Raw genomic sequence first — 15369 nt, 5'->3', positions numbered from 1 at the left:
AGTCTATGATCCCTGCTGCAAACCAGACTGGAAGAGACACATCCTCCCTCATCACAAGGCTGACAGACTTGAGCAGCATGGAAAATTCCTAGTGTCTAATGAAGCTGCTGGATTTACAGCACCACGGCATCTCTTTATGTAAAACGTAACCTTCCTGACACAGGGGCTTCCTTTTTCTTGTTTTTAAACTGAGGTGAAGCAGCGACAAACAGATCCAAGACACTTGTCACACACTAGGGACTGCTGGATGTCATTCTCAACTTTTTACAGTAGCTCAAATCAGAGACCATGGAGAGATCACTTTAAGCTACAGTGAGAAGTGAGCAAGTGATACACAGTGAGTTGGGTGGGTGGGGGACAAGAGGGGCTGCAGGAAGCCCCGTCGGCACAGTTCTGAGGGCCTGGCCTCCACTCTGCCCATGGGAGGTAAGGCTGGAGAGCCTCAACCAAACACAAGAACAGATCAAGACAGCCTAAGAGGCCTTTGAACCCCTCGACAGAGCCTGAGCCAGCCGTAGGCCAAGTGATAGTTGTGAGATCCCAGGGGTGGATAGGGGTCCATTGTAGGAAGCCCAAAATGCAACAGGCAAGTTATTAGACTTGAGTTTCTAATCCAGGGAGTTGCACAGACCTTTCCTGGGGAAAAAATAGAAAGCAGGTATTCCTGTGTATCACTAAATTCACAAATAGGACCAGTGACCACATCAATGCTGGTACCTGCCTGTGCAATGTCACAGTTAGTGCTAGGGAGTCCAACATCTGAACGCAGACCAAGTAGCAGTACCTGTGCACTCCTTGTCCCCTTCCAGATGGGGGAAGCCTGCCCACAGGCATTACATTAAGAAAGAGATGAAGGATATTTAAATTCATTGACTTTGGAAAGAGGCGGCCCTATAGTGACATCAAAGACTTTAAAACAAGAGACGTATTATTGCTTCAAAATTAAAATGCTTCAAAAGACACAGCATCTGTGGCATTAGAAGCACAATTTGAAATTCTGGCAAATTTAGATAACTCAGTTCACACCATAAATGGGCATCGATGCCAGAGCATGCTGGTAACTGTGACTGTGCCGATGCACACAGCAGATGGAGGCTGACAGAGGAACCTGGCCCAGTTTCCATTCTCTCTCCATCAGTGAGGCCTGGTGATCCTGCAAAGTGACCTCCACCACCCAAGTAACCCTCAGGAGGACCCCTCTGCCTGTGAGCTGTCCCGGATGACAAGTAAAATGTGTTCACATGAGGGATACCTACCTTTCTAGGTCTTTTTTTTTTTTCTTTTTTGGTGGGACAGGGGTTTGAACTCAGGGCTTCACATTTGCGAGGGAGGTGTTCTACCACTTCAGCCATACCTCCAGCCCAAAGGTCTGGTTTTTCTCTCAATATAAGGATATTTGACATGGATCCCCTGGAGTGATCAGGCCCAATGTACTGAGGAGCCTTACCCCAAGGCACACCAAGCCCAGAGAGTTGCTGAAACTTTAGCACCGGGGCCAGGCAGGCACTGTGACATTCACTCAGTCCTCACAGGCGTGTTCATGACTATCTACACAGCTAGCCTGGAGGCTGGTGTTTCCATGGCCATCCAGGGATCGGTGAGCTCCAATGGGGGATGAGTCTGGTCTCTGTGTTGCTGAAGGTTTCCCAAGCATCTCATTCAGGGACACATGTTCCCTAAGGACCAGCATGCTGCCTAGCCTAAGGCATGACCCATTGAGACCCAGAGGTTTCCCCTAGGCCATGGCCCCCTCAGGGCTCTTCTCTGGGTCCTCCCTAATTGGGCTGCTGCTCAGTCCTCGAGTTCCCAGTGCTGGGTCACAGGCCTTCTGTTCCACACTTGGTCTCTGCAGTGCTGTGGGGGCCAGGAGGGCAGCTTTCCCAGAAAGTGCTAAAAGGATGTCCCCAGAGCATTCCTTCACAGCAAGTCAGCACTCAGCAGTAGACACAGGTGGCTGCATGTATGTAAGTGTGGATGTGCACAGGGCACACATTCAGTGTGTGGCACCACCATCTCCCGACCCTTGAAGGTAGGCTGTCCCAGGCTGGCAGTGATGGTGCTGGTTTGAGCTCAAAGCCAGAACTTCATGGAAGAGAGCTCCATTTATTGGGATGAGCAGGCCACCCTGTTCCCAAGCCAGGGTAGTGGGGTGGAGGGCAGATGCCAGAACAAGTAGCCCCTAGGCCTCCAGGAATGGAAAGACAGAGCAGGCACCTCCTGCAAAGGACCATGGATGAAAATGCAGTGCAAGGCTGGCTACTCTTTGGAGAAGGTAAGGTTTAAGTGGCTGGACTCTCAGCACCTTGAAGGCAGATGTGTCTGCCCTCCTGATGCAGATTTACCAGCACTGTATCCATCGCCTGTCAGCCCGACGAGGGTGATGCTAGGCAAAGCTAGAGGGTATCAGCACAGAATACAAAGAAGAGTGAAGAGCATGACAGAGAGTCTGAAGAGAAAAAAGAAAACAGGAAGGAGCCCCAGCACCCTGGTGCAGACCCTGCGGTCCTGGCAGCCTCTCGACAAGCGGTACTGTGATCCTTTTGTTCTGCTCTTGACTTGCATGTTCTGCAAGCATTGCAGTCACAGGGAACATCAGCGCCAAAGAGGACATAGCTCTCAATGATCTAGCTTCTCTCACACCTTACGGCTAAAGTCTAGAAGAAGTCTCAGTGTTTCTCTGTAACAAAGGCTCACTGGCGGCATCTGATGAAGATGTGAGGAGCCACTAGCCCTTGGTCAGTCCATTTTGTGGCACCAACAGGCACTTCTAAAGGACACCTGGTAGGACCTCCTTCTAGCTGGCCCAGTACAATGGCATCTGCATTCAGGTCTCCAGTAAAAATATTTCCCCCTCCCACAGAGGTCACATCATGAATACATCTTAGCTCTTCTGTGGACACAATGTTGACCCCAGACACAGGGGTGGGGGGGCCCCTCCGGTCCCACCCATAAGGCAAAGGTTTGCCAACAGGCCTTCTGTGTGGTGGCCACACAGCTAGAGGGCAGCCTGTCTACTCCAGGGTGAGCAGTGAGTTCCCTCCGCTGCCTAAGGGACCCTATGACCTCTGAACCACATGGACTCTGTGGAGCTGCCCTTCAACCTCACCATGCCCTGGATGGATGGAAAAGGGGGCCAAGCTGAGAGGAGCATTCTTTCCCAGAGGGAAGGCAGAGAGCCAGGAGGACAGAAAGGCCTGGAATCAGCTCTGGGGTCAAGCCTGCCCTTGCAGCTTGGTTGCTGAAAGATACTGAACACTGTGAGATCTTCAAGCCTCTATAATGAAAAATGGACCATCTTCTCAGGGGTGTGGTACAGGCCCGCCACACTACATCTACCCCACCCTTGTGTAGCAGGCTCACTCTGTGCCCTGGTGTGGTGGAGTCAGCGGAAGGGAGCACACCCACACTGCCTTCACAGCAAACTGAGTTCCAGGCTGGGAGGCACAGCTATGAAGACAGGCCACAGTGGCTGGTGTGGCAGCACAGCACACAGAGCCCCATGTACACAGGCTGCTCTGGAAGGCAAAGACAGGACAAACTGCAAAGGAATGCTTCTTCCACAGACAAGGACATGTGAACCTGAGTAGCTTTCTGGGGTCTGTGCACAGCAGCTAACCCTTCCCTATTACCCATCAAACCAGGGTGCTGTGCAGATGGGTGCAGGAAGGTAAGAAGAATCTGAGGCAGCAGGCTTTTCTTCCCTAAACAGCTACTCTTCAGGATTAGGAAAATAGGAAGAATGAATGTATTTGTCTAGTCTATCATTTTCTCTGTCAAGGGTGGACTGTCCCAGGCGCTACACAGGTTAGACCTGACCCAGCCTCCTGCTGTCTCTCAGCATGGCCCCCAACATTCACTCACAAACATGCTTGCAAACTACCTGCTGTGCATCAGCCCTCCACAATCAGAACCTGAGCTGGCCCTGCAACCTGGCCTCCCCTTCTCTACCAAGCACCTGAGGGGCTCCAGAGAAGTCACACCCAGAAAGTGTGGATGAAGCACAGGGTCAAGAACTGTCAGCACCCGACATGACCAGGTGCCAGTGTGGGCAAGGCCCATCTTAAAACACCCTTCAAGGTACTGCTACCCTGGCTTTAGGCTCGGGTGTGTGTGAGAATGTGCCTGTTTTCAGGTGGGAAACAGGTATGTGAGCAGGTATGACAGGGCCCCTTCTGGGCTGTCTGGGACAAGGCACATGTTGCAGCAGGGCTCGTACCAGCTCGTGGCTCTGTGGCTTGCCCTGCAGCTTCTGGTGGTAGTCGAAAGTGAGCCTGTCCAGCACCGCCTGCTCCTCCTCGTCCACGGTGGCCATGGAGCGCTCCTTGTTGATTTTGTCAATGTCAATGGGCTCTTCTCCCTCCAGGATGGCGCTCCACCAGTACTCGCCCACCTTGCTCAGGTTCACCTGTGACAAGCAGGGCAGAGATCTGTATCAGGTATGGGAGGTGGCAACCATGGGCAGTAAGCACGGAGGCTAGCTCCCCCAGTAAACAAGCTCTGCTCTGCGAGCCACAACTTCAACTTAGGACAGACCTTCCACTCCAGATACTCCCTCAGTAGCCCCTGAAGCTGAGAACTCTGCCCTGTCTTTACCAAGCTCATGAGATGGAAAACCTCCCAAGTGGGAAGTGCAGTACTTTCCCATTCCAGGAGAAACTCAAGGTCCTTTACAGAATGGGAAATCACAGGAAAGAAGAGCTCTTTTAAGGTTTTAACTTACCTTCCTCAGTAATTATTATTGAGCTCTATGTAACACATATAGTTAGAACTCACAAGCACTGTAACATATACACTCTTGCTTCTACTTAAGACAAGGACGAACCCTCAAAATGAGGTTGTGCAGGGCAGAGCCACCCTCAGCCGCGATGCTCTTGGACACTGAGCTGCATGCACACTGGGGACGTGGAGCTCAGAACAGCGTCTGCCCAGCAGGAGGGAGAGGAAGGATCCCCATCTGCCAGCAATGCGGGCGGTGCTCATCCTGTGTCCTGTTGTCCTTATGGGCTCTTAGCAACTCCAATAAAAACCGAGGTGAGCCCTGTTCTTCTTTGTAATCATCACAAATATTTGATCTGTATTTAGATTTCATAAAGTGTGTAATTAGGAGTAGATTCATAGGTTAGGTAGTTTTCCAATAACTAAACCAAGTAAGTCTTTTATTTATCATTTGTGTGTGTGTGTGTTGCTAGGGATTGAACCTACAGCTTCTGCACATGCTAGTCAAGCATTCTACCACTGAGCTACATCTCCAGCCCTTTGGATTGTTTTTCTGTTTGTTTGTTTTTGTTTTTTGGGACAGGGTTTCACCATGTAACCCAGGCTGGCCACAAACTCACAATCCTCCTGCCTCAGCTCCTTAAATACTGGGATTATAGGAGTGCACCACAACAGCTTGCTTAATCCTTGGTTTTTTGAGACAGGGTCTTGCTACGTAACCCAGGTTGACTTTGAATTTGAGATCTTTTCGCCTCCATCTCCTAAGTGCTAGGATTACAGGTGTATGCCACCACACCTGCTAGTAGGTTGTAAAATATGAACTGAAAGAAAACCATTTAATTCCTCAGTCATGCTCGTTACATCACATGGGCACACCTGGCTTCCACAGGTAGCCAGTAATTACAGTACCAGACACTTCAATCTCAAAGATGACCACCTTGCTCATAGATGTCACCTATGTGCAATAGTCATCTATCCTAGGAGACATAAGGCACTGTTTAAAAATTTTTTTTATTGAGGTAAAAATTCATATTATAAATTTCACTTAAAAGTGAACAATTCAATGGCACCCAGAACATGTGCAATAGCATGCAACACTTACCTCTACCTCCAAAACAGCAAGGGGGCCTGCACCCATCAGCACTCACGCCCCAAAATGCCTGTCCCCAGCCCCGGGCAATGGCAACAACTACACCTCTGTAATGTACCTGCTCTGGACACTTCAGAGGAGGGCAATCCCATGATACCTGCTATCTGTCCTTTGCACTTCACTTAGCACAAAGGCTATGTATGGCAGGCGTCCGAACTTCATTCCACTGATGGGACATGGGGTCATCTCCACCTTTTGGCTATTGTGAACAATACTGTGAAAACTTGCAGCAATACTTGCTCGAATCCCTGCTTGTGAGTCTTCTGAACATTTATCCAGGGAAAGAGCCACTGGGTCACTTGGTCGTTCTGTTTGACTTCTCAAGAGACCACCAGATGGATTGTCTTCCACAGGGCTGCACCACCTTGCATCCTAGAGTGCATGTGTTCCACTGCTCCACGTCTTCACTGGCCCTTGTTATCCTGTCTACCTCAGCAATCCTCGTGTGTGGTCAGCACAAGTGCTTCAGCCGGGCTACGTGCAAGCAGCCTGCTCCTCTGTGTTTGTGACCCATCACTGCAAAGGCAGAGGCTACCTTCGGGGCTGAGGCAGCAGACAGGATGGAGGTTCTGATAAAGGCCCAAAGCCATGTTTCTGAAACTGTAGTGAATCTTTACCTACCTTCTACCGCCTATCTCTTTAAAGATGACATTTTAACAGACTTGCTACTTTTTTCATTGACCCAGCCTCCCTCTCCACACTGGCTCCTTGGAGAACTCTGTGCTTCTCTCATGCGTAACTGTGACCCCATACCCAGATCCCCAGCCCTTTGTCCAGAGTCTCAGCTGAGCATCCACATACCAGCTACTACTGACCACTATGGTTTCCCCATTTACTTTCCTTGGAGTGCCATTTCTAGGAGACTTCAGGTAAGACTGTAGGCACCTAACCTTCCAACCACTTTAAGCACTCAGGTCTCCCAGGCCTGTTGCGGCATCCTAGGCAGAATAGGGGTGTGTGAGAGGATGAGGGAAAAGTTCTTGCAGGGTATTCAGGGGCCCTGGCTAAAGATGCCACCCTTGGAAAAGTAGCCTGATGGTTTGCTTAACATTTGCTTTAAAAAATAAAAAAAACATTTTGTTAGTTTTTAACAAGTGAGGTTTGAGAAGCCACCCTTACAAGCCACACCCAGCTTCCCTTGTTTCAACTTGTGATGCCAGTCAGCCAGGTTGCCTGTGCCTAGAATGTCACCCCCATGGAACTGTATGGCTCTCAGGCATGCATGCTTCCTCTCCTGGGTGTGTGGGCTTTGATGCTCAGCCAGGCTATTCCATGACACAGGTGACCACACGTGTGTCCGTCTGCCTGAGGGCAAGTGGGCATTCCCAAGGCTTACAGTAAGGTAGGAAGCTGCTGTAGGATGTGTGTGTCCCTTCTGCCTTGGCTAATGGGCGGAGTGCAATGTGGCCAGGCAGTAGCGTGCTGTGCCCATCAGCAGTGTGTGAGCTCCGGGCACCAGGGCTCCTCCAGGCTGGACAATGTCAGTCTCTTAGCAGCCGTTCTCATGGTGTAAAGAGGCATTTCACTGTGGTCTTGACTTCAGCTCCCTAATGATGACGAGCGTCCCATCAAGAGCGTGCTTACTGGACAGCTTTCATTTGGAAATAACTTCAAGTACAAGTTGCTATAAGACAAGTACAAAGACAGCCACACAGTGCATGTCTGCCCTCTGTTCTGCTCTGTGTACGCAGAAAACATACACAGAAAACATAATGTGAAGTGGTTTCTAACCACTTCAGAGGAAGTTAATCAATCTTGGCCCTTTACCTCAGTTGCTTCCTGAGGGTAAGGAGGTCTTCTGATGGGGCAACCCTGCCTTATCTTTCCTTCAGTGCAGGGTGCCCCCTTGACCAGAGTCTCTCCTGAGGAACTTGGGTGTGCATACCCAGCTGGACTCACACGTGTCCCTCCCATCTGCAGACACTTCACGGGGTGCTCCCTCCAGCCCCAAGCCTTCTATAGTACAGTCACAGTCATACAAAGGCTGTGTTCCTCAGAACCCCTGTGAGGGTCCCACAAAGGATGGGACAGTGGCATTCCAGTGTCAGTCCATCCACACTGATGGCACGGGCTCTCTCCTGTGGAGGAGCTGCCTGCTCTGTGCTTTCAACACTGCCTCCTGCACTCATTTTCTCAAGGGCTCAGATGATCACCCGGAACCATCCTTCACTGTGTCCAGACAAGGACAGGGAGACCACTGTGATCTTGTGGCCCCACCATTTCCTGGGTACACCCTCACTTTCCAAGACCTATCAAGATTCCTCTTTCATCTAGCTGGTCCCGACCTGCAATTACTTCTCTTAGGGACCCCGGAATGCTGGCTGAACGGTGCTCCCAAATTGTCCTCACAGAAACTTCACCCTCAACATGAACCAACTTACCTCAGCATCCCCCGATCTGTGCCGATGACTCACCAGCATTTATATCCCTTTCCTTCCTTAGTAACAGAACCTCATTTCTATTCAGGGAAGCACTGTGCCCAGTGAGGACGGCTTTACTCCTCACAGCTGCCCATGTGATCATGTTTGGGCCAACAAGGATGTTGTGGGACATTCCTTACAGGAAGACACCTTGGAATAAGGGTTGATAATGGGGTGAGAAGAGTGTGGCGGGAGATGTACTCTGGGGAAAATGTGGGCCCCACAAGGGCAGTTGTGGCTCCTTGGGACATGCCACAAGCCAGCACTGTACAAGTAGTTTCCTGGGTTTTAATGCTGCCACCTATTTGTTTTCAGTTTAAAAATTAAGACACTGCATAGGCCAGACAGGACAGGGCCATGGTCTGAGTGTGTCTGAAGACCCCATGGGCTCACCCAAGAAGGCGGTAGGAACAATGACATGATGCCAAGATACACACCTCTCTCTCCTCTCACCACACAGGAGGCCAAGTGCCCACCATACTCAGCAGGTTCCTTCTGCTTCCAATTGATCAACTGGCAGGCTGCCTTGGGCCACTGCCATCTATGACCCCAAGCCTCCACTCTTCCTGTCTGGAACAGTACTGGAAGCATTGAGGGCTCTCCTTGGAGACACTGCACACTGAAGGCGTCAGTCTCACACTCCATTTCATGTAATAATTCCCAAGCACTGGGCTCTTGCCAAAATGCTAATGTAATTTAATCTGCAGCTTCCACTCTGAATTTAGGAAAAAGTATGTTAAATGATCTGTAAGGACAGCCAGGAGAGGTTGCCAGGGCAGGGAAGGGGGCCCGCCAGCTAGGAAAGGTAGATGATGGACCACTGCATCCTCATAAGAAAGCCAAGAAGAACTGGAGGTGTCCAGATAAACCAGGAAGGGAAAAATTAAGTCCACGGCGGTGGGAAGCGGGGATGCAGAGATGGAGGCACACTTGTATCGGTGATAATCCAGAATGCTTCAATCTCTAAGAAGAGTCACGGCAAACAGCTTGTACACTGGAATTCCACTTTTGAGAAGTAACTTCAGGAAATCATCTCAATATAGGTTGAAAAATCGTAAACAAACACGCTGCAGTAAGTTTTAAAGCCTGAGCTTCAAGGTCTACCTCCTCAGAATATTCTAGAGCTGTTCACCAGTGTTAACAACTTCTATGTGTATGCTGTCAGCACATGAACAGGTGCGCATGGAACGGCGTTCACCCCTCATGCTGCTATAGCCCTCATTTCCAACGCCGATGTGTCTGGTGAGCCCCACGGCACAGTGTGGCTGCCTGCCCGCAGCCACCCACATGGTGCAGAGGGTGGCCGACAGCCACAGGGAAGAAGAAACAAGGACAATGCACAGGCAAGTGCCTGGCTTATGGGACTGAACAAGGCATCAGGAAGAGGAGCTGGTGCTGTTGCCACGGCGGGTTTTACATCTCTGTAACCAGGCAAGGAGCTCGCCTGAGTCAAGAAGTCTCATTTAACATTCTCGAGTGTGGGAGGGAGGGAGGCAGGCAAGAGCTGTCACACGGTTTTAGCTGCCACCCCTGCCTGCCCTGGCTGTCTGGTGTGGGATCCACTGCAGGGGAAGAGAAGCAGGCTGTGTGGAAGGTGGCTTTAGAGAAGCAAGCAGCATGTCTGCATTCACAAGCTGGGAGGAGAGAAGGAATCTGGGGGTGACAGTACCACCTCCAAATGCTGTCCCTCCTCAGAGCACCTGCAAGGGTACCCTGCCTGAGTGTCCCAGGGCTGCCATGACCCTAAAAGACCAAAACTCTAAAAAAACTCACAGGAATTCAACACCTACCCTTTTGTTCTGGAGGCCAAAAGTCCAGAAGCCTGCCCTGAAGGCTTCAGGGAAGACCCTTCCTGCCTCTCCCAGCTCCTGGTGGCTGCAGGCATCCTCTGGTTTGTGCACATCATCACTCGGGTCTCTGACTGGTCTTTCACGTGGCCTTCTCTGCATCTGTATCTCCTCTTCCATCTCTTATAGGGATATTTGTCGAGAACTCAGGGCTCACCCAGCTAATCTAGGATTATTCCATCTTGAGATTCCTAACTTCATCACACCTTCAAGACCCTTTCTCCAAAAAAGCCATGTTTGCAAGACATCTGGGACCTGTAAAGAGGGGCTCTCCATTTACTCTCCTTACCCATGCCTGTGTAGGCACTCAGTGATGCACAACCAACAAACGTGGGGTCAGCCAGGCTAGGTGCTTGGCCTCACCTGAAGGTCAAGAAAAGAAGTCCAGCATGGCTACGGTGATGGCCCAAAAGCAGGTTCCAATCGCTAGTGACTCTCTCTGCACCCACATGCTCAGCATGCAGCGTGCTGGGATCCACATAGCAGACGCAGTACAGGGAGAAGGAAAAGCAACTTCAGGAATCGAAACGATCATGTCCACACTGATTTACAGTGCTAGGTCAGATGCAGTCACAAGGAAAAAATGTGGCCCAGAAAGGTTACCGATGAATGAAGAACACAGCAAACCCTGAGCTCCTGTAAATGGCTACGTGCTAGGGAGGTGAGGGTGGAGCACATGCAGCAGGAATGGATCCATGTGCAGGTCAGGGACGGGCAGATGCGAGAGCCATGGGAAGAGGGTTACCATGTCTCCACGACTCCTTTCTTGGACCCTTTCCTTTCAGGAGTGAAGCTACACTCAAACCACAATCCACCTGCCAACAGTGAGAGCAACTTTGGGGACAAGAGAAGCCTACACATATAGCATTTCAGTTCCAGGGTTTTCCCCCGGCCCTGCCAGAAGTGGCACAGATACTGTGTCTGTAGCTGGGTTTGCTCTTCCTTTGAACTCTACAGGTAGCAGGTGCCTGGTAAAACCAAATTCTAGCCATAACAGCAGCCCAGGCACAAGGAAGCCTACATTAGAGCAGAACAGAGGCAAGGACAGGCCTGCGGGCATCTGTGGGTAGGAGATTGGCGGGGGGGGAGGGGGCGCACTGGAGCAAGATGGTACATCCGTCCTCTATAGAAGATGAGTAACGGACACAGTGCACATACCCCTGTGCCTGGGGACTGTGTTACCTACACCAACTTTCCTACACAGGAGCCTCTGAAAACCATTGTGAACAGCTCCCCTCCCTCTTCCTCAGCTGGAGAAGGCCAAGCCTTCCCCAGGGAATGCTTCAAGCAGCAGGTGTGGCTTTGTGGCCTAGCTACTGCCCTCCGAGCCTCAAGGTCCTGACTTATAAAATAAGCCTGCAAAGAAGCAAACAGTACTAGGGTGTGCACTTGTGGTGACACTGCCTGTGATGCTGGTCTCCTCTCTGGTCCAAAGTGGGTCTGGACCCCAAATGTGCAGCTGGCCCCCAGCTAATGTGGGGCAGAAGCCCAAGGAGCTGAACCAGCCCATCCCAGATAATGAGAAGTCAGTGCCCATCTTGGCTATGTCTCCATTTTCCAGAAGTCATGGAGTGCACACCTCTTGGAACCATGGTTTGCCAAGTACCCAACACTTTCCTCAGGGCACAGAGACATTGAGGACCCAGGCAGAATGAAGATGAAGTGGGATCGTAGTCCCATGTGTCACAACCTGAGCATGGTGTGAGCCACTGCCCAGATTTACTGTCAGAGAGGGTCTCCCTCCAGCCTGGGCTGATGATCTGCAAGGGGTCTGAGATGATGATCTTATGACAGCCCATGAAGGGCCATGACCTTTAGTGAGAAACTAAGGATGACCCTCAGTGGGCCACACATCTCAGCTTCCAGTGGAATATTCTGGTTTTGGTTTTGGGTTTTTTTGGTGGTACTGGGGTTTGAAATCAGGGCCTCATGCTTGCTAGGCAGGTGCTCTACCACTTGAGCCACTCGACCAGCACTTTTGTATATTGGGTATTTTCGAGATAGGATCTCATGAACTATTTGCCTGGGCTGGCTTGGAACTGTGATCCTTGTGATCCCCACCTCCTGATCCTGAGTAGGTAGGTTTATAGGCGTGAGCCACCGGAACCCAGGTTCCAGTGGAATCTTAACAATGTCCCATTCCAGGGCCCCAGCAATGCTTTATTCTGGCCCCCCAATAGTACCTTCCACCAATGCCTCTTCAGCCGGAAATGTTACTGCCACCACCTGAGGTCCAGGCTGACCCCCCTCTCTGGCTCAGATGTTGCTCTTCAGAGATCCCTATGACCTTGGGATGCCCCCAGCAGGGTCTCAATCACTGCTGATGTTAGAACCCCAGGACTCTCTTGTAAACCTGTCAGACTCCCAGAAAGTCCCCTTACGATTGGAGCAGCTCACACCTGCTCTGCAGAGAGCAGAGAGCTCCACGGCCAGGAAAGGGTACCCAGGAGGGAATCCCCAGTTTCAAGGCCTCCTGGAAAATGAAAAAAGCAGCACTGGGCTGTATCAGACACAGCATGTGCCACATTGGATTCTCCCTGGCACTGATAATCCATATGTGTAGAGGTTGGATTAAGTGCCCTGCTGCAGGAAAGGACATGAGATCTGCCATCCCGTGGGGTAAAACATGACTGATGGGAAATGGAGATAAGTTCTGTCCTCTTCTTTCCAGAAGAACCTCAAGCATGATCTAGCTGGCCAAAGCAGTCAAGCGCAGTGCCTGCCATGGATGAGCCTGCTGTCCAGAACTGCCAGTCTAGCCCCTTCAAAACCCCTATGACCATGCAAAGCTCAAGTGAGGTAGAGGTTGTGAGGGCACCTGGAATGTTAGATAGGACTCAAAGGAAAGGAATCAAATTGATGGTGCTCACAGGAGCTCAGCCGGGGGAAAGCTGAGTGTTGTATTATTAACACACAGGCTTTTATGTATGTATGTATTCATGCACTCATTCACGTGGTTCAGATATCACAGAGGCTGAGAAGTTTCACAGTGGCCATCTGCAAGGTGGAAAGCCAAAGAAGCAGAACCTCAAAGTGAGAAACCCAGTTGGAGACCAAAGGCTAAAGAGCCCCATTGGGCCACGGGTACAAGTCTTATGTTCAAAGGTCAAAGAACCTAAACCCTGATATCCAAGTGCAGGAATAGAAGCAAAAACCATGCATGCTTGAGAAGAGACAGCCAGAGAGAGAGAGCAAAAGCAAGAGCAAGAGAGCGAGAGAGTGAAAGAGAGTGAGAGAAAAAGAGAAACAGAAAGCAAACATGAGAAACAGTGAGAGTGCACAAGCCCTTTCTCTACTTCCTGGTCCTCTGGCCCCAGCCTATTGGATGGTACCCCCACATTCAGGGCAGGTCTCCCCACTCAAGATTGCTGATCCACATGCCAGTCTTCTCTGGAAACACCCTCACAGACACACCAGAAGGATGTTTTATTGGTTCTCTCAGTCCAATCACACTGACACCCAAAGTCAACCTCCACAGGGGCAAAAGCCACACCATGGACAGAAGTGCACGTTCCTCGCCCAGCAGGGTATGTGGAATAGTGTGAGACAGGGAACAAGAGTCAGACATGCATGGTTTAAGCAGGGCTGAATGCAGTCCTGGGCCAGTCCCCATGGACATTATCACTGTTGGCTATCAGTGGTGCTGGCAGAATCGAAACAGGCACAAGCCAGGTCCGGCCCCACTGTGGGGGACTCCCACACCACACACAGGGCCATAGGAGATCTTGGGAAGAGAGGAGGCAGGTCAAGGCGCTGGCAGCACTGAGGTATGTGGCCTAAGTCCATGCGGGGGGGCCTCCAAAAGGTCCACAGTGAGCTCTATTTTCCAAGTTTGATGGTGAGATGGGCCAAGGCTGGTCCCAGTTCCCACAGACACTGACAGTCTACTCCGCTCCACTCAGTCCCTGGCCTGCATCTCTTCTGAACACGAGAGTAGCCAGGACAGCAGGACAGAGCCACTGTGGGCCCAGAGAGGCTAAACACCACCAAGCACCCCTTGTAGAAACCGATCAGATACTTGTTTCACCTCTAGCATATACTTTGACATATGAAGAATGTGTCTGGATAAAACTCTTGACGTTTTTTAACCAAAGACTTCATGTTTTTCTTTTCATCCTTATGCCTTCTACTACACCTTGCTTAAGCATCCAAACAGGAAGAAAGAAGAAACCGTCAGCCCCATATGCATCATGCCCTGGTTTTCCTGCAGGAAGCCTCCTCTGGGATGATCACACACAGCCACCATTAACAGAGTGCAGAGTTAAGGACAGATCTGACCCAGGTGTGCAGCCCAGTGTGTGGGAGTCTGGTGACTGGTAACATGTGAGTTGTTATTTGGATCTGCATCTTAGTCTCATCATCCTGAACTCCAAGCTGTGCTCTGCTGCAGTCTGGAGTGCCACATGGTCAAATGAACATGTGTGTAAATGTACTGACTCTGCATGCTCCAGAGTGGCACCTGAGGAAACTCCCCTGCATTTGTGTCAGTGTACTTATTTTTGCCTTAGATGCAAGGAGAAGTGGACCTCTCCTAAGAGGTGGAGGCTGCCAGCGGGAAGGCCTACGGAGGTGCATGCTGAGCAGTATAATTGCCTAGAAAATCTTGTCTACTCAATGCTGGAATTAACAGCTCAAGTGTAAAGACTGTATCAGGGGTATCACAGCAGGTTCATGACCTACCTGGGAGCTCTGCACACAGGCACCCACACTTACCAAAACACACTTCCCAGGCTCAAGGCTCCAAAGGGAACTCTCGGTGTTGATCTTGTGGGTGAGCTTCCCTTCCATGAGGACACGCTCTCCATTTTCCTCCAGCACGGCCACACGGATGGAGCCACTGCTGAGGGCCACTGAGACCTGAGAACACAGTAGAAGAAAATCGTTTTGCTGTACTTATCTGCGTGCAACGGCATCTGGGCACACTAGGCATCCTAGTGGAGAAAGCCAGTCAGTCTACTTCACACTCACAGCAACCCACATGCCGGCAAGCTCCTTCAGGCAAACACACCAGAAAATCTTTCTCAACATAAGTGAAATGTCAGGTGGGGGTGGGGGGCAATGAGGAGGTAGGGTAGGGAAGCTATTGGTTTTCTACCCAAATCCCTCTACCTTCTCCACTTAGGGAGACTGGTTCTCAGACTGGAAGGCGAGCATCCTCTGTGACTACCTGGAGGCTGCAGAAGCCCAGCCCTGGACCACAGAACCCAGGACAGCCGAGTACCCCATGCTCCACTGT

The 15369-nt window shown here is 50.8% G+C and overlaps 1 protein-coding gene across 1 annotated transcript in view; it reads right to left on the bottom strand.

Annotated features, from left to right (window-relative positions):
• Nudcd3 (NudC domain containing 3) overlaps positions 1-15369 on the bottom strand; it is a 96333-nt gene that overhangs the window by 3085 nt on the left and 77879 nt on the right. The window contains exons 4-5 of the mRNA XM_020158389.2: positions 14847-14990; positions 4217-4405 (exon numbers count right to left, since the gene is read on the bottom strand). Of these exons, the coding sequence (XP_020013978.2) occupies positions 4217-4405; positions 14847-14990 (333 nt within the window). The remainder of the gene's footprint in view (positions 1-4216; positions 4406-14846; positions 14991-15369) is intronic.

This window comes from Castor canadensis, chromosome 2 (genome assembly GCF_047511655.1).
Source record: "Castor canadensis chromosome 2, mCasCan1.hap1v2, whole genome shotgun sequence".
NCBI classification, from domain to species: Eukaryota; Metazoa; Chordata; class Mammalia; order Rodentia; family Castoridae; genus Castor; species Castor canadensis.
This window is presented reverse-complemented; position numbering and strand designations above follow the sequence as displayed.